The 26,995-nt window shown below is 42.6% G+C and overlaps 1 protein-coding gene across 3 annotated transcripts in view; it reads right to left on the minus strand.

Annotated features, from left to right (window-relative positions):
• Positions 1-26,995, minus strand: part of LOC126457991 (axin) — a 288,275-nt gene that overhangs the window by 128,045 nt on the left and 133,235 nt on the right. For all 3 annotated transcript variants that reach the window (XM_050094759.1, XM_050094758.1, XM_050094757.1), the window contains 2 exons: positions 21,142-21,289; positions 20,932-21,039 (listed from right to left, as the gene is read on the minus strand). In XM_050094759.1, the coding sequence (XP_049950716.1) occupies positions 20,932-21,039; positions 21,142-21,289 (256 nt within the window). The remainder of the gene's footprint in view (positions 1-20,931; positions 21,040-21,141; positions 21,290-26,995) is intronic.

Raw genomic sequence — 26,995 nt, forward strand, 5'->3', positions numbered from 1 at the left:
CCTATGCCATCGCGTACAGTGGGCTCTCAGAGCCATCGGACTCCACCTGCCCCCTTGATGGTGGTATTTGGGGGGGGGGGGGGGGGGGAGATTCCCTCCCAGTTGCTCCTGCCAGGAAGGGGTCCCTTGGGTCACCCCCTTCGCAGGTTCCTACCAGTGGCAAAGCTAACACCCATCAGTGACTGGAGCAACCACAGATAGCTGGTCGAAGGGCTTCACGGTCATCCTCAGTCCCTGAGACTGAATCAGTGAAGCCCTCGCAACCGTACAACCCTAAGGAGCAGCGAGAGAAACCTAAAAAGAAAAATGACCCCCAAGAACCAAGGCACTGCGGTGGCACCACACCACCACTACTACCTACAAGACCTGTGTCTGAGGATGGGTGGTGACTCTGGCGTCCGCAGAGGACCTAGATCTCACTGGGCCCTCAGACACAATGGATGTCAATCGCACAGTTACCCATCGGGTGGCAGCAGGTGACCTTGAGGCGTAGACTGCCTCATTGAGTGTTTCATGCCTTCCCAGTCTCACGATCACTTAATCCTCCAGTGGAATTGCAGCGGTTTTTCCACCACCTGGCTGAGCTATGGCATCTGTTAAGCTTTACATCTGCTTTCTGCATTGGTCTCCAGGAAACCTAGGTTCTGGCAATGTGGACCCTGCCCTCCGCGGCTATAAGGGATATCAGAGGAACCATAGCGACTATAATAGTGTGTCAGGTGGAATTTGCATATATGTCCTGAACTCAGTAAGGTGTGAACCTGTGCCCTTTCAAAGCCCTCTTGAAGCTGTGGCTGTCAGGATAAGGATGGCACATGAAGTAACTGTGTGCAATGTATATCTTCCTCCAGATTGTGCAGTACCTCTGAACATATTGGCTGCACTGATTGATCAACTCTCTAAACCTTTACTACTCTTGGGAGATTGTAACGTGCATAACCCCTTGTGGGGTGGCGCCATGCTTACTGGCCGAGGAAGGGAGGTCAAAAATTTCCTGTCATAACTCGGCCTCTGCCTCCTAAACACACATTTCAGTGTGGCATGTGGCACATATTCGGCCATTGATCTCTCGGTTTGCAGTCCTGGCCTTCTCCCATCTATCCACTGGAGAGCACATGACGACCTGTATGGTGGTGACCACTTCCCTGTCTTCCGGTCACCTAGCGTCATGCCCATGGACACCTACCCAGATGGGCTTTAAATAAGGCAGACTGGGAAGCCTTCACTTCTGCTCTCATCACTGAATCTCCCACACATGGTGCCATCGATGTTGTCGTTGAGCAGGTCACTACAACGATTATTTCTGCGGCAGAAAACGTGATCCCTCGTTCCTTAGGGTGCCCCTAGTGAAAGACAGATCCTTGGTGGTTGCCGGAAGTCGCTGAGGCAATTAAAGAGCATCAGCGTGCTCTACAGCAACACAAGTGGCACCCTTCCCTAGAGCACTTAATAGCCTTTAAGTGCCTCCGTGTCTGTGTTCACTAGCTTATAAAATGACGGAAACAGGAGTGTTGGGAGAGGTATGTGTCAACCATTGGGTGCCATACATCACCTTACCAAGTCTGGATGAAGATCAGACATCTTTTTGGGTACCAGACTCCAACAGGTGTCCCTGGCATTAACATCAATGGTGTGTTATCTGCTAGTGCAAACGTGATTGTCGAGCACTTTGCTGAGCTCTTTGCTCGAGCCTCTGCGTCGGAGAACTATCCCCCAGCCTTTTGCACCCTCGAACAGCGGATTCAATGGAAAGTCCTCTCGTTCACTACATGCTACAGTGAATCCTATAACGCCCCATTTACAGAGTGGGAGCTCCTCAGCGCCCCTGCTCATTGCCCTGACACAGCTCCTGAGCCGGATCAGATCCACAGTCAGATGATTAAACATCTCTCGTCTGACTACAAACGACATCTCCTCATCATCTTCAACCGGATGTAGTGCAATGACATCTTTCCATCGTAATGGCTGGAGAGCACCATCATTCTGGTGCTCAAATCCGGTCAAAACCCGCTTGATGTGGGTAGCTACAGGCCCATCAGCCTCACCAACTTTTTTTGTAAGCTGCTAGAATGTATGGTGTGCCGGTGGTTGGGTTTGGTCCTGGAGTCACGTGGCCCACTGGCTCCATGTCAGGGCAGCTTCCACAAGGGTCGCTCCACCACTAATAATCTTCTGTCCCTCGAGTCCACCATCTGATTAGCCTTTTCCAGACGACAACATCTGGTTGCTGTCTTTTTTGACTTACGTAAAGCATACGACACAACCTGATGACATCATGTCCTTATTACATTGTATGAGTGGGGTCTCCAGTACCCACTCCAGATTTTTATCCAAAACTTCCTGTCACTCTGTACTTTCTGTGTCCAAGTCAGTGCCTCCTATAGTTCTCCCCATGTTGAGGAGAATGGCGTTCCACAGGGCTCTGTATTGAGCGTATCTCTATTTTTAGTGGCCATTAATGGTGTAGCAGCAGCTGTAGGGCTGTCAGTCTCACGTTCTCTGTATGCGGATGACTTCTGCATTTCGAACTGCTGCTCCAGTACTGCTGTAGCTGAGCAGTGCCTACAGGGAGCCATCCACAAGGCGCAGTCATGGGCTCTAACCCACGGCTTCCAGTTTTCAGCCGAGAAGTCGTGTGTTGTGCATTTGTGGCAGTGTTGCACCATTCATCTAGAACCAGAACTTTACCTTAATGAAGATCCCTTCACTGAAGCGGAAACATATCGATTCTGAGGACTGGTTTTAGACACCCGATTGACTTGGCTACCTTTCCTTTGTCAGCTTAAGCGGAAGTGCTGGCAGCTCCTCGATGCCCTCCACTGCCTGAGAAACACCAACTGGGGTGCAGATTGCCCTTTGCTGCTGCAGCTCTCCAGAGCCCTTGTTCAATTCTGCCTTGTTTATGGGAGTTTGGTTTACAGTTCAGCAGCGCTCTCAGTGTTGCATTTACTCGACCCAGTGCACCAATGTGGCATTCGCCTAACGACACGTGCTTTTAGAATGAGTCCAGTGGCCAGTGTCCTGGTGGAGGCTGGAGTCCCTCCATTGAAGGTTAGGCGTGCACAACTGCTTGCCAGTTACGTTGCACATGTTCGTAGTTCTCCTGCGCATCCAAATTACTGTCTCCTTTTCCCAACCACAGTGGGTCATCTCCCGCATCAGCGGCCCAGGTTAGGGCTTAAGATTGCAGTTCGCGTCCGGTCCCTTCTGTCTGAACTGGAGTCCTTCCCGTTACCACCTCTGCTCGAGGTCCATTCACGTACACTTCCATGGTGTACACTTAGGCCGCAGATACTTCTGGACCTTTCACATGGCCCTAAGGACTCCATTAACCATGCGGTTCTCCACTATAACTTCCTCTTGATTCTCATGTGCCGTGGCCGTGAAGTGGTTGACACTGACAGCTCGATGTACGATGGTCTCATAAACTTTGCATATGTTCATGGAGGAAATATTGAGCAGCACTCCTTGCCAGATGGCTGAAGTGTTTTCAGTGCAGAGCTGGTGGCCATATCTTGTGCTCTTGAGCACATCCGCTCATGCCCTGGCAAGCCATTTCTCCTGTGTACTGACTCCTTGCGCAGCCTATAAGCTATCGACCAGTGCTATCCTCACCATCTTTTGGTAGCATCCTTTCAGGGGTCCATCTATGCCCTGGAACGGTTCCCTCATTCAGTGGTGTTTGTGTGGACCCGAGGACACGTCAGAATCCTAGGCAATGAACTTGCCGACAGGCTGGCCTAACAGGCTACGCAGAAACCACATCTGGAGATGGACATCTCCAAAACTGATCTGAGTTCTGCTTACGGTGCAGTGTTATTTGGCTTTGGGAAATGGAATGGCATAACAGTGCGCAGAACAAACTGCATGTCATTTAGGAGACTACAAATGTGTTAAGTCTTCCATGTGGTCCTCTTGCAGGGAAACAGTTGTCATCTTCCGGCTTCGCATTGGCCATACGTGGCTAACGTATGGTTACCTCCTCCATCGCGAGGACCCACCTCGGTGTAGCTGTAGGAGGTTACATACAGATAGTCATACTAAGTACTTTTGAACATGTTGTCTGAAAACTAGTTCGGCAGCCCAAATGCAGTGGAAATATCTTTTATCTTGTAGCTGCAAACAGGCCGGATGTTATCGACAGTGTCAGTAATGAAACCATTACAAAAGTCACTATATTATTCAAGAGGGTTAGGAGAGCGTTCATGCTAGAAAGAGCAGATAAGCAGTTGTTATTGTCTCACTTATTGAATTGACATCACTCAGTTCCAGTAAGATGGTGGTAGAGGAATAATGGGCAAAGTTTAAGCAGATTGTCAGTCATAGTCTGGAGAAGTATGCGCCCAGTAAGTGTAATAAGAATAGAAAAGACCAACCATGGCTTAATAAAGAAATTCAGATAATTATGTGGAAGCAGAAGCTGTTGCATTCATGGTTCAAAAGAGAATGCGCAAATGACAACAGACAACAGTTAGTAGAGATTCTGGTAGATGTGAAAAGATGTAAGTGCGAAGCATACAACTACCACTGTCACATCTTAGCAAAAGATGTGGCAGATTACTCAAGAAAATTCTACTATGATGTGAAATCACTAAGTAGGTCTAAGGTTACCATCCAGTCATTCAGCCAGTCTTGCGTGGCAGTTGAAGGTAGCAAAACGAAAGCTGAAGTTTTAAATTTCACGTTTAAGAAATCATTCTCTCACAGGAGAATCATACAAACATACTGTCATTGGACCATAAAACAGACATCCTTTATGGATGATGTAGTAATAGACATCCCCGGCATAGAGACACAACTGAAAGAGTTGAAAACAAATAGCAACAGATCCAGATGGAATCCCAGTTCGGTTTTACAAAGAATACTCTGCAGAATTGGTCCCAACTTAGACCTTGACCGCTTAGAGACTGCTGGTGTTTGACCGCCACCAAGAGATGACGTACTACGCTTCATGGCGTAACATCCACCCTGATGCCACCCCCTCCGACGGGGGACCTGCCTACGGGTGCCACCCTGCTGCAGCAAAGGCCACCTGGCAGGATGGCCATTGTCGGGAATCCCGATGCCCCAGGGTGACGGGCATCTACTCCTTGGGATACATGGGTAGTTAACGGCACAGGCATCAGCAGAGTGATCCCTGTGTGGAGGGGGCTACAACCAACAGGGTACATGGCGGCCCCACCACAATGGACAAGCTACCATGCTGGATATCAGGCATGAACAAGCTAAGAAGTCCATTATTGTAGACAGCGCAGAAAGCGATACTGCACAGAGGATGGAGGAAGACACACCCAGGAGGGTGACCTCACCCAACAGCTGGAGAATGAGCAGAAGTGCAGATCCACGTTGACGAGGGGTGCGAGAGGTCTCAGCGCATGATGGACACTATGCTCCATGTACGGCACCCTTCCTCAACTGGCCCGCTCTTTGGGAAAATTTTGAAAAATTGAGGTCAAACCCTACAGGGGACCATCACATAAGGGCCAAAACATGTGAGACTCCTTTTAGCCACCTCTTATGACAGGCAGGAATACCTCAAGGCCTATTCTAACCCCTGGACCCTCAAGGGGTGAGGGGGGGGTGGGGGGGTGGGGGGGTGGGGTGCTAATGTGCAAGTTGATCATACTGCAGGCGACTTTACATCCACAACCACAGCTAAAGCCATCCACCCCTACATCTGGAAACATCCAGACAGCTTTTCAGCAAGAGAGAATAGACGAGATGGTCACACTAAAATCAATAATTTTTTTTTTAATTTTTGATCTCTAGATGCCCCAAGTTAAAAAGAGCTTCATATGTTTCATACATTTATTAATTTTGTAGTTTTGGAACACTAATTCTATTAATTAAATTATTCAAAAATAAAAATAGTCCTTATTGCCCACACAGCGTACTAAACATTTATTTACCTTTAGATTTTCCCCTTAGTGCTTTACAAATAGCTTCACATGTTTCAGGAATTATTTTGGTTAATGTGCAACATGGTACGCAAGCACTACTAGAGTAGCTCTTTCATGTATTAAGAAATCGTAATGTCACGGTGAGCCTGTCTTCTACACATACAACATTTCTCAAGTGAGTCTTCTGTTTTGTACTATGAGGAGCCACTTTACTAAGCAAACACTGAAATGCACTATCATCCATTCTTAAGTAATTTATATAACATTTGACGTCCTCTACTTGCAGCTTTCAAAATAAATTTTGCTGGATTATTTTGTTATCTTGACATAATAACCATGGCTTCACGTAAGTGTGTTTCCTTTTTTCTACCAGTTTTCTTTCAAATGCACACACAATGCAATTGTGGTACGACCAACTGCAACGCATTGTACCAAATAGTTATCTGCCATCTTGAAATCTGATGAAAACTATGACGACTGCATAATATCCTTTTCTAGCACCACGTCAGAGATCTTTGTCAATGAAATTTGATGAATATTTCACCATATTCCTTTGTCGAAGAAATATGACAGTGTAATACTGGCCTAAAAGATTCCGTGCCTAATGTTTGAGCTCCCGATAACTAGCAACCCTCTACCCACGTGTGCTTGCTAGGTCCATGCTAAGGAACGTGCCGCCTGTACACTCACAGGATGAATAGGTGAGGCCAAACAGGCAGCCTTCCATTGGCCCTCCACCTCTAGCGATGCTAATGGGTTACCACCTGCCACTCGCCCTGCAGCGAGAGCAGATCCACCGTGTCAGGTACACTGGGAGGTGCCTCGGCAACAGATCCCCTGCAAAACAAGCGACACCTGTGGTGCCTTCAATGCAAAGCACCACATTCTCTGCTAGCGCTACACCTCGAGGCTGCACCTGACTACGACTGACTTTAATCAAAAGCACATTCGGCTGTTTGCCAACTGCATCCAACCTCTCCTGTGTTTGCACACAACATGCACTCATCCTGTCCATGCTAGCAAGACTAATTGAAGAAGTGAACAATAAAAGTAATTATACTGCAGCCTTCATCATCTACACACAACAGGAAAATGGACATGTGCAGTCTGGATATAGCATGAGTAGCGAAAGTACTTGTAACCTCGAAGATGACTAATCAACATAAACTACGACACACAAGGATAATTGTACAATAAAAAAATAACCAAAATTACAGTGGTTACAGTAAAGTCATAAGTAAAATTTCTACAAGAAAGCATAATGGTATGACCACTTAATCGTAATTATCAACTATCACAAACATTGCCATTTTTTAAATACAATTAATGATATTTACACATCACAATGTAACACCTGTTATTTCGGCATTGAATGACAATAAAGTAAATAATGTAACCTATGACAAAAATCTTTAAAATATGATTAAAGCAAAGGCGCCAATATTATTTTATATAAAATTTCTGAGTACAATATACAATGCTGTTTATATCATGTCCAAACAGATGGGGACTCAGGAACAAATGATATCTGAGTAAATTATCAATGTTGAGGTTCTCAATAAATTACTGAGAAGTTACATGAATATAGAGGAAAGAAAAAATTAACTTGGGTTAACAGTACTAGGTACACAGTGTTAAACTAAATGGCTTACTAGAGAGTACCTTAGGATGCAGAAAATCTATCAAAATGCTTCATGTCTATAGGTGAGGCTAAAATAATTTAGCACATGGCATTCAATATATAGTGAAACAGGAATTATATAGGATACATCTCCCAAGGCAGATCAGTACCCAACATCAAAATGTATCAGATCAATATGCAACAAACAGCAAATGAGCTTTAAACATTTATTAAAAAACAAGGGCGAATCAGGGTCATCTGGTTTAGGCAAGTGAACACTGTGTAGAGCGACACGAAGCATGTGACCAGTAAATGGGTAAATAAATTTAAAAAAAAAGTAAAGAAAAAAATATCTGTTTTGCTCAAGATGGGCCCCTCCACAGTCAAATTTATTTGTAACCAAACACAGACAGGAGAGCTTCTACGTAAAGATGAAAAAGAGAAGATTAGATGTTAGGATTGTCCCAAATGGATAGGGCAGGATGTTGCCAATACCAAGACACTGACTTTCTCAAATTATGCCATATGCAGGAATATCCTCCTAATTGTATTTCCTACCACTGCCAGACTGGTGTTTTGCTACATATCCCACCAATATAATAAAATATCCTAGTACATTCCTGTGCGCCATCTAGCTGTCCAACTTGTATCATTGGTTAAAACACAGTGGAAGAGAGAGAAACAAAGCTTGTGCTATAAATCCATGCTTCACTATCTATTGCAGTTATGCAACAGGTACTTCCTAAGCCATAAGAAGCAAAAATCACCTGTGAATGTAGCAATTACCAGCCTCATTACAATATCACTATACTACCTTCAATGTAGACTGCCCCACTATCACACAATGTTCAGTGTGGATATGACCATGAAACAACTACCTAGCATCGAATTGAGGACAAGAGCGAACTGGAATACCCAGCTGAGGAATATGACTATCAGCATAATGTTGCTGACTCCAACAGCACTTTCACAGCCCATGGCTTGGGACAGGAAAATTTTGCGAAAATTGCAACATAAAAAATTTTTGTAGCAAAATAATATGAAATTGGTGACTTTTATGAAATTTTGTGAAATTGGGCAATTTTCCATATGAAAATGTAATAAATCTGAGGATGATGGTTTATTAATATTTTTATGTGATAGTTGTTGAATGCTGAAACTGGACTTTGACTGTTTTTTCCTTCAAGGCTGAGGTTCTTGCACTAAGGTAAAATGACATGTTATATCCTACATAGTGAACGATGATGCGACAAGAAATGAAGATACCATAATTCCAACAAACACCAATCCAGTGATAGTTTTAATCTCTGATGTCATGTTTCCTGCCACCTTTGCACAAAAGAAGAATAATATGCATTTTGTAGACATCTTTAATCTGATTTGTCAATTAAACTGGGTTCTTCCATCGTATGCAAGTATAAATATGAAAATTGCCAAATACCACACTTCAGGTTTGTAAACACGTAAATCAACATGCTGTGTCCTAGGTTTTCTTCCATCGGCCAATCACAATGCAGGATACATGACATCACCACAGACTTCACAATTGTCACATAAAGACAAAAGTAAGAGTTTAAATCGTGTTGAAGTGTGTAGTTCGACTGATCACTTCTTATGGGATCACATTTCAGTACGACTACCTGATCCCTCCAACCCTGTTCCACTCGCAAATAGTGCGAGGAAAGAATGATTGTCAGTAAGCCTCTGAATTGGCTCTAATTTCTCGAATTTTCTCCTCGGGGTCAAGTGCGAAATGTATGTAGGGGGAAGTAATATGTTGTCCGACTCCTCCTGAAAAGTGCTGCCCCGAAATATCAATAGTAAATCTCTCCGTGATGCACAACACCTCTCTTATAAAGTCTACCAGTGGAGTTTGCTTAGCATCTCCGTAACACACTCTCGCTGGCTAAACGATCCCGTGACGAAACATGTCGCTCTTCGTTGGATCTTCTCTATCTCCTCTATCAGTCCTACCTGATAGGGATCCCAGATAGATGAATAATACTCACGAATCGGGTAAACAAGTGCCTTACAAGCCACTTCTATCGTCGATCAGTTACATTTCCGTAAGATTCTTCCGATGAATCTGAGTCTGGTGCCTGCTTTTCCCACTATCTGTTTTATATGGTCATTCCACTTAAAGTCGCTCCTCCAGATAGTTATGCCTACATATTTTACGGTAGACGTTGTCTCCAGTTGTTTCTCATCAGTAGTGTAGCTGTACAGTAGTGAATTTCTTTTCCTATGTATGCGCAATATGTTACATTTATTTACGTTCTTGGTCAACTGCCAGAGTCTACACCATTCATCAATTCTCTGCATGTCGTTCTGCAAATTCTTACAATCTTCTGGCATTGCTCGTATTTTTTTCATTGAATGGCAATGCGGGGTGGTGTCAAATACCTTACTGAAATCAAGGAACATGGCATCAACCTCAGCGCCGTCGTCCACTGCACTGGGGATCTCATAGATGAACAGAGTGAGCCGAGTTTCGCAGGATCTCTGTCTGTGGCATCCATGTTGATTTTTATAGAGGAGATGTTCATTTTGCAAGAATGTCATAATTCTTGAGCACAAAACATGTTCCATAATTCTACAACAGATTGATGTCAATGATATAGGTCTGTAATTGCGTAGATCTGTCTTACAGCCTTTCTTGAAAATGGTAATGACCTGTGCTTTTTTACAGTCAGGTACCTTTCATTGCTCAAACGATCTACGATAAATTACTGCCAGAAGTGGAGCAAGTTCTTTTGCATAATCTTTATTGAATCTTATAGGTATCTCATTTGGTCCCGAGAAGCCTTTCCATTAATAAGCGATTGTAGCTGCGTTTCAGTTCCGCGATCGGTTATCTCAATAATGTGCGAACATCAAAATGGAGGGACAGTGTTACGATCTTCCACAAAGAAAAAACTTTGGAAGACCGAATTCAGTATTTTGGCCTTCTCTCTGTTATCTTCAGTTTTGGTGTGGTGTGGTTGCTGACAGAATGAATAGATGTTTTTTAACAACTTACTGATTTTACATACGACCAAAATCTCTCAGGATTTTTACTGGGGTCAATTGACAACATCTTACTTTTAAAATCATTGAACGCTTCTCTCACTGCTCTCCTTACGCTCATTTTCGCTTCGTTCAGCTTTTGTTTGTCAGCTAGGTTTTTACTTCTCTTGAATCTTAGATGAAGTGCTCTTTGTCTACGTGGCACTTTTCTAACACACCTGTTAAACCATGGTGGATCTTTCCCATTCTTTAAAACCTTACTCAGAACATACTTGTCTAGTGCATATTGAACAATGCCTTTGAAATTTTTCCATTTCTTCTCCACATCTTCGTCCTCACAGCTGAATATTTGATGCTGACTTCTGAGATATTCTAAAATTTGTATCCTTCACCCTTGCTGAGCAAATATATCTTCCTACCTTTCTTAACATTCCTTGTAGGGCACGTCGTCATAGATGCTGTCACAGCCTTACGATCACCGATACCTTCCTCTACTTCAACTGATTCAATAACTTCAGATCTGTTTGTTGCCATGAGGTCTAAGACGTTACCCTCATGAGTTGGTTCTCTATCTGCTCAAAGTAATTTTTGGAGAAGACATCCAGAACAATGCCACACGATTGAGTGTAGCGGCAGCTGCCAAGCTGAGAGTATGCTTCTGCAAAGAAGTGAACTGTACGTGTGTATTTCACTGTGTAGACCAGTGGTTAGAAAATTAATCATAGTTTTTGTTGTTGCAGAAGCCTTATGAATATCCTCGTGTAGGGCGGCTTCCTAGTGTACATTTGCGTCACCAGAAACTCTGCCATGCCACTAAGTTTTAATTTTGTGCTAGTAGGCAGCAGGCAGTTTAGATCAGTGCACTCTAGTCTGAATATTTAGCTCGTGCAGTAACTTTTCGGCAAACAGGATTTCTAATAACAGGTATCTGTGAATACATCAACTTCAGTAGAGAAAATTATTTCTGTTTAATAGCTTGCGGTCTCAGAGCACGGTGAGAAATCTGCACAGCAACTTTTAGTGTACTTTATTCTCCTTTGGTATATTTTCAAACTCAGTAGTGCCATTTGAGACCTTATATATATTTTACACACAGTATGATACAGCTAGGGGCTGTGCTTGTTGTGAGCAGACACAAGGAGTATTGGCTGCTGTCCGTAAGCAGCTGGAAGCTGCATTGGCTACTGTCTACAAGCTTCTAGCTAATGCTCAAGGTTGTGGTGACGTCGTGGCGCCAGTGATGAGACCTGTGACATCTTTGGTGCCACTGGAATCCCCTGGTGACCCGGACGTCGCTGCGGCTTCTGATACGCAACATCTGACCAGTCTATCCTCACTCCAGAGTGGGTGGCAGACAGTGGTGGGTTCGCATGTCACTGGGCGGAAGGCGAAAGAGGGAGCGGGCTGTGCGGCTGGCTCCTAACGTCTTAGCAATAGGTACGATGTGTTACCCAGTGTTGATGATAACTCTGAGCCAGAAAGGAATGACTCTCCTGTTGGGCCAGCGGTCAATTTTCCTGCCCAGTCCGGACAAGTACAGAGTGTGGGTACGCTAGTCACTGGGAGCTCCAATGTTACGTTGGTGATAGAGCCCCTCAGGGAGATAGCAGACAAGGCAGAAAAGAATTCCAGAGTGCATTCGGTATGCCTGATGAGAGGTCTCATCTGTGATGTGGAAGAGGCCCTGCCAGCAGCTATGGAGCGCACTGCCAGGCACTTTATTGTGAATGGAAGAGTAATCGTGCAGATATAGATGTGGGTGCAACTGGCTGCATGCAGTGGCACATGTCAGCATGAATGACGCCTGCCACTTGGGTTCCGAGGCCATCCTTGGTTCCTTTTGGCAGCTGGCTGATTTGGTGAAGGCAACTAGCAATGCATGCGGGGCACAAGCTAAGCTGTCTATTTGCAGCATTGTACCCAGGGTCGATTGCAGTACTCATCTTCTTTCAACATAACCTAGATCTCACTTTTTAAAAAAAAAAAAAAAAAAAAAAAAAAAAAAAAAAAAAAAAAAAAAAAAAAAAAAAAAAAAAGACTGTTGCTGCAAACTGCATTCAAATCAAATAAATGCTGAAATAAGCATTACAGGTGATTTGTTTTATGCCACAAACACATTTTTATGTTGTCATATAGCTCATACTGTGATTCACTGATAGAAGCAAACAGAGCAGGTGGCACACTGATTTGTGTGTTTGTGAAGTTGCGATATTTGGTGGCTTTCGTATTTGTACTATTGTACTTTCTACACAGTTTAACTGATGCATCGCATTAATGAACTCTCCACATTGCAAAGCTTTTGGTATGATTTGTTGCACAAAAATATCAGGAACTGTGACTTTGTTGAGTAAAACTGTTATCTCTGTTAGAATGCTGTACAGTAATTGCAGCATGTCGTTCTTGTTGTTGTGGTCTGCAGTCCGAAGACTGGTTTGATGGACCTCTCCCATTCTACTCTATCCTGTGCAAGCCTCTTCATCTCCGAGTAACAACTGGAAATTAAATCCTTCTGAATCTGCTCACTGTATTCATTTGTTGGTCTGCCTCTATGATTTTTATCCTCCCCTCCCTCTCACTCCCTCCAATACTAAATTAGTGATCCCTTGATGTTTCAGACTGTGTCCTATCAACCAATCCCTTCTTCTAGTCAGGCTGTGCCAAAATGTATTTTCTGCCAATTCTGTTCAATACCTCCTCATTAGTTACATGATCTATTTATCTAATCTTCAGTGTTCTTCTGTAGCACTAAATTTTAAAAGCTTCTAGTCTCTTCTTATCTAAACTGTTTATTGTCCACATCTCACTTCCATACATGTCTACACTCCACACAAATAATTTCAGAAAGGCTTCCTAACACTTAAATCTATATTCAATGTTCAGAAATTTCTCTTCTATGAAGCACCTTCTTTGACATTACCAGTCTACATTTTAAACACACTCTACTTCAGCCATCATCAGTTATTTTAGTACACAAATATCAAAGTTCATATACTACTTCAAGTATCTTATTTCCTAATCTAATACCCTCACTATCACCTGATTTAGTTCAACACATTCCATTATCATTGTCTGCTTCCGTTGGAGTTCATTTTATATACACCTTCTAAGACATTTTCCAATCTGTTCAACTGCTCTTCCAAGTCCCTTGCTACCTCTGACAGAATTAAAATGTCATCAGCAAACCCCAAAGCTTTTATTTCTTCTCCCTACACTTTAATTCCTATTCCAAATCTTTCTTTGGTTTCCTTTACTGCTTGCTCAGTATACAGATTGAATAACACTGGGGGTATGCTACAACCCTGTCTCAGTCTTTTTTCAATCACTGTTTCCATTTCATGTCCCTTGACACTCACTCATAACTGCCACCTGGTTCCTGTACAAGCTTTTCACTCCCTGTATTTTACCCCTGCTACCATCAGAATTTCAAAGAGAGTATTCCAGCTAACACTGTCAAAAGCTTTCTCTAAGTCTACAAATACTATAAAGTAGGTTTGCCTTTCCTAAACCAGCACTCTAAGGTAAGTTGTAGGGTCAATATTGCCTTGTGTGCACCTACAATTCCCTGAAATCCAAGTTGATCCGGTTTCTAACAGTTAATCCATTCATCTGTAAAGAATTTGAGTTAGTACACTCCTGGAAATGGAAAAAAGAACACATTGACACCGGTGTGTCAGACCCACCATACTTGCTCCGGACACTGCGAGAGGGCTGTACAAGCAATGATCACACGCACGGCACAGCGGACACACCAGGAACCGCGGTGTTGGCCGTCGAATGGCGCTAGCTGCGCAGCATTTGTGCACCGCCGCCGTCAGTGTCAGCCAGTTTGCCGTGGCATACGGAGCTCCATCGCAGTCTTTAACACTGGTAGCATGCCGCGACAGCGTGGACGTGAACCGTATGTGTAGTTGACGGACTTTGAGCGAGGGCGTATAGTGGGCATGCGGGAGGCCGGGTGGACGTACCGCCGAATTGCTCAACACGTGGGGCGTGAGGTCTCCACAGTACATCGATGTTGTCGCCAGTGGTCGGCGGAAGGTGCACGTGCCCGTCGACCTGGGACCGGACCGCAGCGACGCACGGATGCACGCCAAGACCGTAGGATCCTACGCAGTGCCGTAGGGGACCGCACCGCCACTTCCCAGCAAATTAGGGACGCTGTTGCTCCTGGGGTATCGGCGAGGACCATTCGCAACCGTCTCCATGAAGCTGGGCTACGGTCCCGCACACCGTTAGGCCGTCTTCCGCTCACGCCCCAACATCGTGCAGCCCGCCTCCAGTGGTGTCGCGACAGGTGTGAATGGAGGGACGAATGGAGACGTGTCGTCTTCAGCGATGAGAGTCGCTTCTGCCTTGGTGCCAATGATGGTCGTATGCGTGTTTGGCGCCGTGCAGGTGAGCGCCACAATCAGGACTGCATACGACCGAGGCACACAGGGCCAACACCCGGCATCATGGTGTGGGGAGCGATCTCCTACACTGGCCGTACACCACTGGTGATTGTCGAGGGGACACTGAATAGTGCACGGTACATCCAAACCGTCATCGAACCCATCGTTCTACCATTCCTAGACCGGCAAGGGAACTTGCTGTTCCAACAGGACAATGCACGTCCGCATGTATCCCGTGCCACCCAACGTGCTCTAGAAGGTGTAAGTCAACTACCCTGGCCAGCAAGATCTCCGGATCTGTCCCCCATTGAGCATGTTTGGGACTGGATGAAGCGTCGTCTCACGCGGTCTGCACGTCCAGCACGAACGCTGGTCCAACTGAGGCGCCAGGTGGAAATGGCATGGCAAGCCGTTCCACAGGACTACATCCAGCATCTCTACGATCGTCTCCATGGGAGAATAGCAGCCTGCATTGCTGCGAAAGGTGGATATACACTGTACTAGTGCTGACATTGTGCATGCTCTGTTGCCTGTGTCTATGTGCCTGTGGTTCTGTCAGTGTGATCATGTGATGTATCTGACCCCAGGAATGTGTCAATAAAGTTTCCCCTTCCTGGGACAATGAATTCACGGTGTTCTTATTTCAATTTCCAGGAGTGTATTTTGCAACCATGACTTAATACACTTACAGTTCACTAATATTCACACCTGTCAGCACCTGCTTTCTTTGGAATTTTAATTACAACAGCTTTGTCAACATGCCTAGTACATTTCACCTTGGTTTACATGACTGACAAATACTTAGAAAACCTTCACACACTTTCACAGGGATGAGGCTAAACACAGACAGTTGGGGTACATAAATTCCACCCTGCAGGAGAAAAGGGTGATGACAGGACGCACGGGCATCTGGCTACCCTCTAACATTAACAATGCCAAATCCAATAATCACCATGCCAACTCCTTGTAGATATGGGGTGAAGAAAAAAGCAGCAGCTATGTTATTGTGGGAAACAAATTTTTGATGATGAAACCAGCAAGCTTCTGAAAAACATGATGAGACGGACACAAATCCACACAAATCTGGGTTTCAGCAGACCTCGGTACTCACTGCAACCATGGAATGATACGATAAACTCTTAATACTGACACCTTTGTAGCTTGTTCTTGGGGGTTGTGGGAGGATTGGGGGTCTGTGGGGATATGGTGCAAGAAATCCATTTGTGGACTAGGTCTGGGGGACAGTGTCTGTCTGTGAATGTCTTTGGAAAACCTTCAGCACACTGGGCAAAGGAATTTTTGGCATGGAAGGGATGGTAGTTGTCAAAATGCAAGTACTATTGGTGGCTGGTGGGTTTAATGTGCATAGAGACATACTTGATTTTAATGGCTCTTCACAATCTGGACCACCTGGATCCTCCACTCCACCACTAGCTTTTCTGAACTGTGGAGATGGGAGTCATCCTTACAACACACACTGTGTTCCTGAAATTACCCTGGCCTTGGCCTACAATAACCTAGTGCCCTCACAACCTCCACTTGACCATTCCTGCCCCCTCTGTTCTATAACCTCCTCCCATCCTCATTGCGCACGCTTTCTGCCAATAATGCCCCCATCCACCTTTTACTCTCTTGCTCCTCTTCCCCCCCTCCCCCCTCATGAGGCTGCCCTGGTAACCTCGTCATGCCTCCTTCTACACAAGTCCCTGCACACTCCACCAGGCAGCACTCTTCTCTTCCACTGTACGTATTCTGCTATCCCTCCCCCTTCCCTACTCCACTGTCAGCTGCTGCTATTGTTCAACACAACAGTTGCACTCTGACTAAAGTGACTGAAAACAGAAGGTGTGTGTGTGTGTGTGTGTGTGTGTGTGTGTGTGTAAGTGGGGGAGGGGGGGGGGGTGGAGGGGGGGGGCGGGGGGGTACCTGCTTGTGCGAATGTTTGTGTTTTTTCCTTTCTTGTCTAAAGAAGACATTGGCTGAGAACTTAGTGTGTAGAAATCTTCTCGTTGTGCCTGTCTACTACTCAATGTGTAAAACAATTTGTTATGATATGGATCATGACAATACGTTATAAAATCAACAACCTGTGTCTTTTATGAACAGGCAATAACCATGCCAATAGTTGTCCTTAAGCATGTAATCCTGAGGCTTGTAATACCAAACAATGGAAAATCCAAGTTGGAATGTAACAATTATGAGAAGGAAAGTTGCTCCTTGCCATATAGCGGAGATGCTGAGTCGCAGATAGGCACAACAAAAAGACTCTCACAGTTAAGGCTTTCAGCCATTAAGGCCTTCGTCAACATTAAAACACACATGCACACGCGCACGCGCGCACAACTCACGCACATGACTGTAATTTTGTGTGTGTGTGTGTGTGTGTGTGTGTGTGTGTGTGTGTGTAATGTTGACGAAGGCCTTAATGGTCAAAAGCTTTAAATGTGAGAGTCTTTTTGTTGTCCCTATCTGTGACTCATCATCTCCGCTATATGGTGAGTAGCAACTTTTCTTCTCATAATTGAGGCTTGTAATAGTTTATCAGACCAGAATGTTGCCAGAAATTAAACAACATTATAAAATAACAAACTACTACTATCATCAAGTAAATGAGAATAACAAATTATGATAAAACATTAATATACTTATTTCACACTTAGTGATATCATAAAACTCTTCTCTCAAGATAATATAGATAATAATTATAGAAGCAGGAGTAACAAATAAGAAATTATAATGATTTACTTCACTTTGCAACATGTACTCTCACAAAAATATTATCTACATATGATGCCAGACAAAGTCATCACTTGTCAGTTAACTGATCTGCTTTCAAATCCTAATCTAGAAGGCTGGTTTGTATGGCAAATATTTCCAATACCAAACATATAGCGGTACACCTTAGTCAGAACTATGAAATTCCAAAAATATTTTCCAAATTTTTTTCATGTGAAGCCTTGTACGAATTATTAAGTTCGGGATTAAGGATCATTCATTAGCTTCGGGCAGGATGGCAACAACCTGAATCCTCATTTTTTATGTCACCAGTCAAATACCACCAGCAATACAACAAAATGTCAACAGGGTGTGAGAGAATTATTTATACCCTACGTCCTGGAGAAAACTGGTATAACAACAAGGTGCTTTCATCTTATTTGGAGAGGCTAGGAAGAGAGAGCGAGCATGCCAATGCCAGAGCCAACCATGCTTGCGGGGCCTATTTTTTGTCGAGTAAACTCATGTGTTTTTTGGCTGTCGGAATTTCAGTAGGCAATTGAACCTAATGATTACAACAGCACTGAGGGTGAACTTACAACCAAGGTAAATGTGCCAGTTAGAAGAATTTGTTAATTGTGTACCTGCCACCATGTGCCGTATCTACAATTCCGATATTTCTAATCACGCTCCCACCAAAACACTATCGTTAAGAAGACGAGGTTATGAAGTTCACACTGGTTTCACAGCACTCAATTTATTATACTTTAAATGCAAGCAAGATTATTCTATGAGCCTAATTGTACTTGTCTGCAATTGCCTTCATTGACTTAACACCTTTTGAATTGAGTTATCCATTGCTGGTAGGTTCTTTACAGTTGGCTTTAATTTAAGAGTCAATCCCTGCCTTTCATCCAATTAACCTGTTCTACAAACTAATAACCTTTATACCCGATCATGCACAATGCATACACTCGCACCCCTCTGATGCCAAACTGAATGGCGGGCCATAACCTTGTTTTACAACAGAGCTTACCCATCAGTTACACTAACTCACTGGAGCAAATATGTGTAAAGGTGGATTTGATCTTTTAGGACAGGATAGATATCTGTACACTTACACACTCAGTAACTTAATTACGTTCTACAATATTTCAAAGGGAAATCTATAATACTATTGGGAGAGATCAAAAACTTACGGGCTTTTGAGAAAAGGAATATTTATTCTAATGATAGAAAACTGAAACATACATTAATTAATTCTCTGCATAACCTTCCTGCTCTTCAATGCACCTTCTCCAACATCTCAATAGCTTTTTTTAATCCGTTGGAGAAAAGATTTTTAATTGCATTTGTAACCAATTTTGCACTGCATCAATGAATTCTGCATCGGTTGCAAACCTTCTTCCCCTCAGCACTCTCTTCAATGGTCCAGAGATATGGAAATTGCTTGGAGCCATGTCTGGACTGCATGAAGAGTGTTCCAGCAATTTGAGTCCCAACTCCTTCATTGTTTTGGCCATTCATTTGGCGGAATGTTGCTGAGCATTATCTTGCTGCAAGATGACAGTTTTCCACAACACTTGGATCTGATAGCAAGTTTCAGTTTAGTTCACAACACATCACAATAGTTTTATGTTCACAGATTTGCCTCTTGGGGTGAAATGAACTGCTACAACATCTGCCATGTCCCAGAATAGTGCTAGCATAATCTTAATGAACTGCTACAACACCTGACATGTCCCAGAATAGTGTTAGCATAACACAACGTAAATCCAATTTTGATACAGGGCTATTACAAATGATTGAAGCGATTTCATAAATTCACTGTAGCTCCGTTCATTGACATATGGTCACGACACACTACAGATAGGTAGAAAAACTCAAAGTTTTGTTCGGCTGAAGCCGCACTTGAGGTTTCTGCCGCCAGAGCGCTCAAGAGCGCAGTGAGAAAACGGCGACAGGAGCCGAGAAAGCATATGTCGTACTTGAAATGCACTCACATCAGTCAGTCATAACAGTGCAACGACACTTCAGGATGAAGTTCGACAAAGATCCACCAACTGCTAACTCCATTCGGCGATGGTATGCGCAGTTTAAAGCTTCTGGATGCCTCTGTAAGGGGAAATCAATGGGTTGGCCTGCAGTGAGCGAAGAAACGGTTGAACGCGTGCGGGCAAGTTTCACGCGTAGCCCGCAGAAGTCGACGAATAAAGCAAGCAGGGAGCTAAACGTACCACAGCCGACGGTTTGGAAAATCTTACGGAAAAGGCTAAAGCAGAAGCCTTACCGTTTACAGTTGCTACAAGCCCTGACACCCGATGACAAAGTCAAACGCTTTGAATTTTCGGCACGGTTGCAACAGCTCATGGAAGAGGATGCGTTCAGTGCGAAACTTTTTTTCAGTGATGGTGAAGTGAACAGACACAATGTGTGAATCTGGGCGGTAGAGAATCCTCACGCATTCGTGCAGCAAATTCGCAATTCACCAAAAGTTAACGTGTTTTGTGCAATCTCACGGTTTAAAGTTTACGGCCCCTTTTTCTTCTGGGAAAAAAACGTTACAGGACACGTGTATCTGGACATGCTGGAAAATTGGCTCATGCCACAACTGGAGACCGACAGCGCCGACTTCATCTTTCAACAGGATGGTGCTCCACCGCGCTTCCATCATGATGTTCGGCATTTCTTAAACAGGAGATTGGAAAACCGATGGATCGGTAGTGGTGGAGATCATGATCAGCAATTCATGTCATGGCCTCCACGCTCTCCCGACTTAACCCCATGCGATTTCTTTCTGTGGGGTTATGTGAAAGATTCAGTGTTTAAACCTCCTCTACCAAGAAACGTGCCAGAACTGCGAGCTCGCATCAACGATGCTTTTGAACTCATTGATGGGGACATGCTGCGCCGAGTGTGGGAGGAACTTGATTATCGGCTTGATGTCTGCCGAATCACTAAAGGGGCACATATCGAACATTTGCGAATGCCTAAAAAAACTGAGTTTTTGTATGTGTGTGCAAAGCATTGTGAAAATATCTCAAATAATAAAGTTATTGTAGAGCTGTGAAATCGCTTCAATCATTTGTAATAACCCTGTATATATGTAGCAATTGTGAAGCATTGCTGTGTTTGCTAGTATTACATAAATATCGGTTATATACTGTGAACTACAGTTTATGAAAGGTTCTGCTCTAATTTAGACTACTATGTGGCTTTGCATCTTGTGTGTTTCTATTTACAGTATTTCTACGACTCAGAATTAAGTATACCTACTGTCACACAGTTAAACACTTACTTCTTGTAGTTTTCTGTCAAGTTTTTCTTGGGCATCCTGTTCCCGCTTCACAGCCTCGAGTTTCTCAATCAATATGGCAGCGAAATCATCTGGATTCATTGGATAAACCTTCAAAAATGAATGAATTTGTTATAAGAGCAGTTGAATTCAAACTGATTAGTCACATTTTCAGCAGCATATAATAGTTGTAGAACAACAGTTTTTACACACCTGCTCCTTCAAGATTCGCTGTGTTCGAGGTATAACTGTGTAATGCATGTAAGGGTCCCGATTAATGCTAGCACTCTCCTTGATCTGCTTGCAGTGGCGAATATATTGCTTCTTGGATGAACGAGCACGACCAACTGACATTCCATCACTAGAGCAAACATAAATAAAATATTTGTGTAGCAAATAGCATAACTATTAAGCAAAAACTGGAGGAGAAAAAGAAAAGTATTACAACTAGAAACAAAAATCAAGAGAGTAATTGCAGTTTTCTGCAACCTCTGGTAAAATCCATCCGACTTTGTATTTGAAAAACATGTAATATGTTACAGATTTTGCCTCGCGTGCCAAAAAACAAAAGTCTGAACAGTCCATGATATAATGCTAGTTCATAAGGTGCATGAGGTCAGACATGTTGTTGTTATCAAGAGTGCTGATGTCAGTCTCATCACCAAATTATTGTGCCCTCCAAAAGTACACCCTTGGACTATTTGATCAACTAATGGACGGGATTTCTCCCTGAATCAAGAATCACAAAAAATTCTGGTTTTATTTTAATACTTTTAAGGTAAAGTGGAACAGAATACTAAAATAATAGAAAACAGCAATTTCCAACATTTGTCAAACACACACAGATTCATTTCTGATTCAGAATTTAAAAGCTGATTAGAAAATATTTAATTATCCTTGTACAGATTACAATTCCACACGCACATCCTAAATAGATACGATGTTGCAAATTTTAGACTAGAAACCTCAAACCATTTAAAATACTTATGTAAATTGAAAACAATAGTAACCTACTACACAGAAGTCACAAGGGTGAACACAATTATGTTCAACTCAAACTAGGCCTTTGGGAAACAGAATTCCATAAAATGGAACTGATCACCAGTAGTACAAAGACATTTGGCTAGAAAATAATAGGAAATCTCAAAATTGACCTGACAGTTGGAACGTAACGAATCAGCAAAGTGGAAGACTGAGGTTTGTTTCTTCAGATAATGCCATATTTTAAACACACAAATTCATACAAGCAGCTTCCAAACTCTACAACTTACAAAGGACAGAAAGAACATTCTCTTTAACTTCAAAGATCAGCCTTTTATAAAACGTACCTTGCCACAACTTTAAAAATAAGACTTAGCGTACCTGACGAGAGAGAGAGAGAGAGAGAGAGAGAGAGAGAGAGAGAGAGAGAGAGAGAATAAGCACAATTCTTTCTAGTGTTTTATGGAAGCTCCTCTCTCAAATTTACATACCTCCCATTAAATTAGTGTGTCAATTATCTAAACATCAGCAACCCAACAATTGCTTAACGAACTTGTGTCAACCTTGCTGCGTTAAGTAAAATTATGATATAAAATGCCTAAATGTAAATGTGTTGTCTGTTCTATGAGAGATCAATATGAGATTAGTAAACGTTTAAGAAGGTGAGCCTGCAACAAAATTATCTAATGACTAGACTACAAAGTTTGTAAGACAACATATGTGGATTAGGAACAAATTATGAGCATCACAAGTTTTATATCTAAGCTTGATGCTACGGGTAGATCAACAAGTAAAACTAAGTAAAGCTCGCCATGAACACGGACTTAGAGGATACTGTTTACAAGTGGTTTACACAAAAAGATCAGAAGGAGAACCTGCTTCTGGTTCTATTCTACACAAAAAGGCAAATCAATTTAATGAAAATCATGAAGGGCCATTGAATTTTAAAGCAAGCACAGGCAGACATGGCATTCATGAGCAGCTGATTCTTTCAAAATCGAAGTAACGGATGGCTTGGGGGAAGAAAAATATGCTCTCAAAAAAGTTAGTGGGCTCAATTGGAAAGCACTGCCAAGACAAATTGTTGCTTCACCTCATGCAGCACCAGGTCCTACAATAAACAAGGATCGTATTACTACTTTAGACTGTGCTAATATTATAGGCACTGAAAAGCAATGTTTGACATTGATGAAAGTAAAAAAAAAAATCACGTCATTTCAACCATATTAATATGTTTGCAGTGCCCATTGTTGACAACTCACAACAGAGCACCTGGATGGATGGTATGATTTTCGAGGAATGGTTTATGAAAGTTTTTGTACCCTCTGTTAAAGGTCGTCAGTTTAAGAATGGCAAAAGGTAGAAAGCATTACTGTTCCTTGAAAACACACCAACTAATCCATCATATGACATCTTAAACGAAAAGGACAAATTCACAAAAGTGACATTTCTTCCACCTAAAGGAATCTCCTCATTACAGCCCACTGACCAAAGCATTACTGAGATTCGAACGGTTTTACAGAAAAGTTATGTAAGCTATTGTTGGAAGGAGAAGAGGAGGGTGAAAAAAGTCTGTTCAAAAATCATTAAAATATTGATTTGAAAGGTGTGTCCTATATGCAGATTTTTTATTTACATTTGTTCTTGGTGTAAAGGAATAGAATTTGAAAAAAGTCTAGCATAAAATTTGGGTATGGCAGAAAGTTCTGAACATCTAATTGAAAATGATGGACAGAATGATACGTACAAAATGCTTGATATGCCAAAACAATGTAATGAAGAAGGCATTCAAGAACAGATGAGTGTTGTTGGAGCAGTTCCAGGACATCAAATCAACCTGGATAGCGAAACTGTAACCCTTATCACTGGCAAAGCTGATGCCGCCAGCATCTCATCAACCACTGGCCCAGAAAATGAAGATGAAAATATATCAGGTGCTTCTGAAGCATTTACATGTTTGGATACTGCTTTGTGATGGTTTGAAGCCCAAGATGAAAGTGACGAGTATCAGATATCTCTCTGAAAAAAGTGTGTCTTAGCTGCTCGTAAGCTGGTAAGTTTGCTTAAACAGTCTAAAATTAAACATTTCTAACCATTAACTCCATAAAGACCCACTTTACAAGCAAATGTCACATGTATTAAATATCTTTTGTTTACTAGGCTGTACCACATACATTCCTGCTTTACTTGCCTTCATAATATCAAAAGGGATGCACATTTTTAGAAATATATGTAGTTTTTAATTGTACGTAGAAGTATACAGGTCAATTTATCCTCATAAACAAGTTTCCCGAAGATCCATGTCCCTCCCTCCCCAAATTAGTTCAGATAATCCATGCTCTGCTGTACATCATTTTCTCTTACCTCCACAGATTCAGCAAAGAAAACCTTTCACTATCAACAATCAATCAGTCTAATGATATATATCAATCACTTCCAATCCATTACGGTGTATTTATATACAGCAACCAGGCTGACCCGCCAGGTTAGCCAAGAGTGCTAATGCGCTGTTTCCGGGACTCGGGTAGGCGCGCCGGCCCCGGATCGAATCCGCCCAGTGGATTACTGATGTCAGCTGTTGTGCTCGTCCAGGCTGGATGTAGTTTTTAGGCGGTTTTCCACATCCCATTAGGTGAATACTGGGCTGATCCCCACATTCTGCCTCAGTTACACGACTCACAGACATCTGAACATGTTTGCACTATTCCATGGATTACACTAGATACGGACAGCTGGTGTACACTGATTCCGTCCCAGGGGGTACGGGGCAGTGGCAGGAAAGGGATCCGGCCACCCCTTAAAACTAACCTTGCCAAATCCGGTCTTAACCATGCCGACCCTGCAATACTGCGGGAAGAGGCACCAGTAAAAGAAAGAAAAATATACAGCATATAGGGCAGTCTTTTCTCTGAATCATTTGTTTATTTGTAAGTTTTTCCTGCTCATCAACTGAATTAGGCATATTCTTGTAGTTACTCCTACTCTTCCCATTATACACTGAGTAATCCTCAGTTTCTGAACAATTTTCACATCAAAATTTCATGTAATGATGCTGAAGTAAAGTTTCAATTATTACCAAAAACTCTCCAGGCCATTTTTAGTTTTCACTTAACTTATTTTGATGAACAAATAAACATTGTTTTTAATTGTCCTTAATATAACGTCTGATTGTATAACTTCTTTGTTAATTTGCACAATTATCTCTTTGACACACTGATTATACATTATTTTTAGCCTTATTACAACTGATTTTTGAGGTTACTTTTAAACTTGCAAAGTTAAAGTTTGTCTCTAATAGAGGCAAACGATACATCAACATTAATGACAAGAAGACGGGTAGTGTAAGTTTCATTAATATATATTTCTCCTTATTTGTTCTAATTTCCTGTCTGATCACCTGCATCCATTCATGTCCATTGTGCATTCCGACAGACCTGGGCCATTCCAGCAGGACAATGTGACACCCCACATGTCCAGCATAGCTACAGAGTGGCCTCAGGTACACTCTTCCAAGTTTAAACACTTTCGCTGGCCACCAAAACTCCCCAAACATGAACATTATTGATGGGGTGCCTTGCACTGTGCTGCACAGAAGAGATCTCCACCCCCTTGTACTCTTACGGATTTATGGACAGCCCTGCAGGATTCATGGTGTCAATTCCCTACAACACAACTTCAGACATTAGTCTAGTCCAGGCCACATCATGTTGTGGCACTTTTGCGTGCTCGTGGAGGCCCTACATGGTATTAGGCAGATGTACCAGTTACTTTGGCTATTCAGTGTATTTCTCGCTTCTCAATGACTATTAAGAGAGATTATTTTAAAATTCCAGAATGAAATTTTCACTCTGCAGTGGAGTGTGCGCGGATTTGGAACATCCTGGCCAATTAAAACTGTGCCAGACTGAAACTCGAACTTGGGACCTTTGTCTTTCGCAGGCAATTGCTCTACCAAGTGAGCTACCCAAGCACAACTCACAACCCGTCCTCACAATTTTACTTCCGCCAGTATCTTGTCTCCTACCTTCCAAGCTTCACAGAAGTTCTCCTGTGAAATTTATTAAAACTGAGTCAGAAGATTTCCCAAAATCTATTAACCCAGGAAAAGTGTTAATTCATTCTCAATGTACCACTCCATAACCTAGTTCACAAGTTGGAAATATTCCATTTTGCTATGACCACATCTGAAGCCAATTTGTTTCTTTACCTAATAAAAACAAAATATTTTTTGCAGTCACTCATAATATAGTGAATATTGCACAGATGAGGCTGTTAAGTCCATAGTTTTTTTATGACTTGTCTGCTATTTTTCTTGTGAAGTAGAACTATTTCATAATTATTGTGCAGACGACTCTGAAATTCCACCAAAATGCATCAGATTCTAGCACTTTTCCTGTATTCATATACAATATGTCTTTAAGCTCTTCAACTGATATTACTCCTGTATTACTAGTCTATGATCAGTTGAAGAATTAAAGTGATTTAGTACTGCAACATTCCATACAAATTCTTTTTGATAAAACAACATCAACTTTACTTTTAATTCTACTTGGTCTCTACCAAGTCCATAATCTATCAGTTTCCTTCTGGGAGAAAGAGATAACAAACAAGTTATGGTTGTCACAAAATATACTAATGTATGATCTCATCATTTTTGCTATACCTTAACTTTCTCATTTAAAAATCATTCTTTAGTTTTTGTACTAATTTTCATTAAAAAAGAAATCAGCATCATCATTTGTATGAGGCTTGTCTTTGCAGAAACAGCAGTTGCTGAAGGGAAAAAAGCCTCATTTCTTGCAGTGGAGTGGAAAAGGAGAGAAGTAGAAGATGGGAAAAAAGACTAGTGGGTGTGTTGGTGGAGTACAAGGCAGTATAGTGCTGGAGTGGGAGCAGGAAATTGAATGGGTGGATGAAGGACAGGAATCAGCCAAGGTTGAGAGACCAGGAGGGTGATAGGAACATAGGATATACTGCAAGCTGTGCAGTTCACAAAACTGATGTTGGTACGAAGAATTCAGATGGTGCAGACTGTGAAGCAGACATTAAAGAGAAGCATGTTGTGCTGAGCACCATTTTCAGCAAC

This window comes from Schistocerca serialis, chromosome 2 (genome assembly GCF_023864345.2).
Source record: "Schistocerca serialis cubense isolate TAMUIC-IGC-003099 chromosome 2, iqSchSeri2.2, whole genome shotgun sequence".
In the NCBI taxonomy this organism is placed as follows: domain Eukaryota; kingdom Metazoa; phylum Arthropoda; class Insecta; order Orthoptera; family Acrididae; genus Schistocerca; species Schistocerca serialis.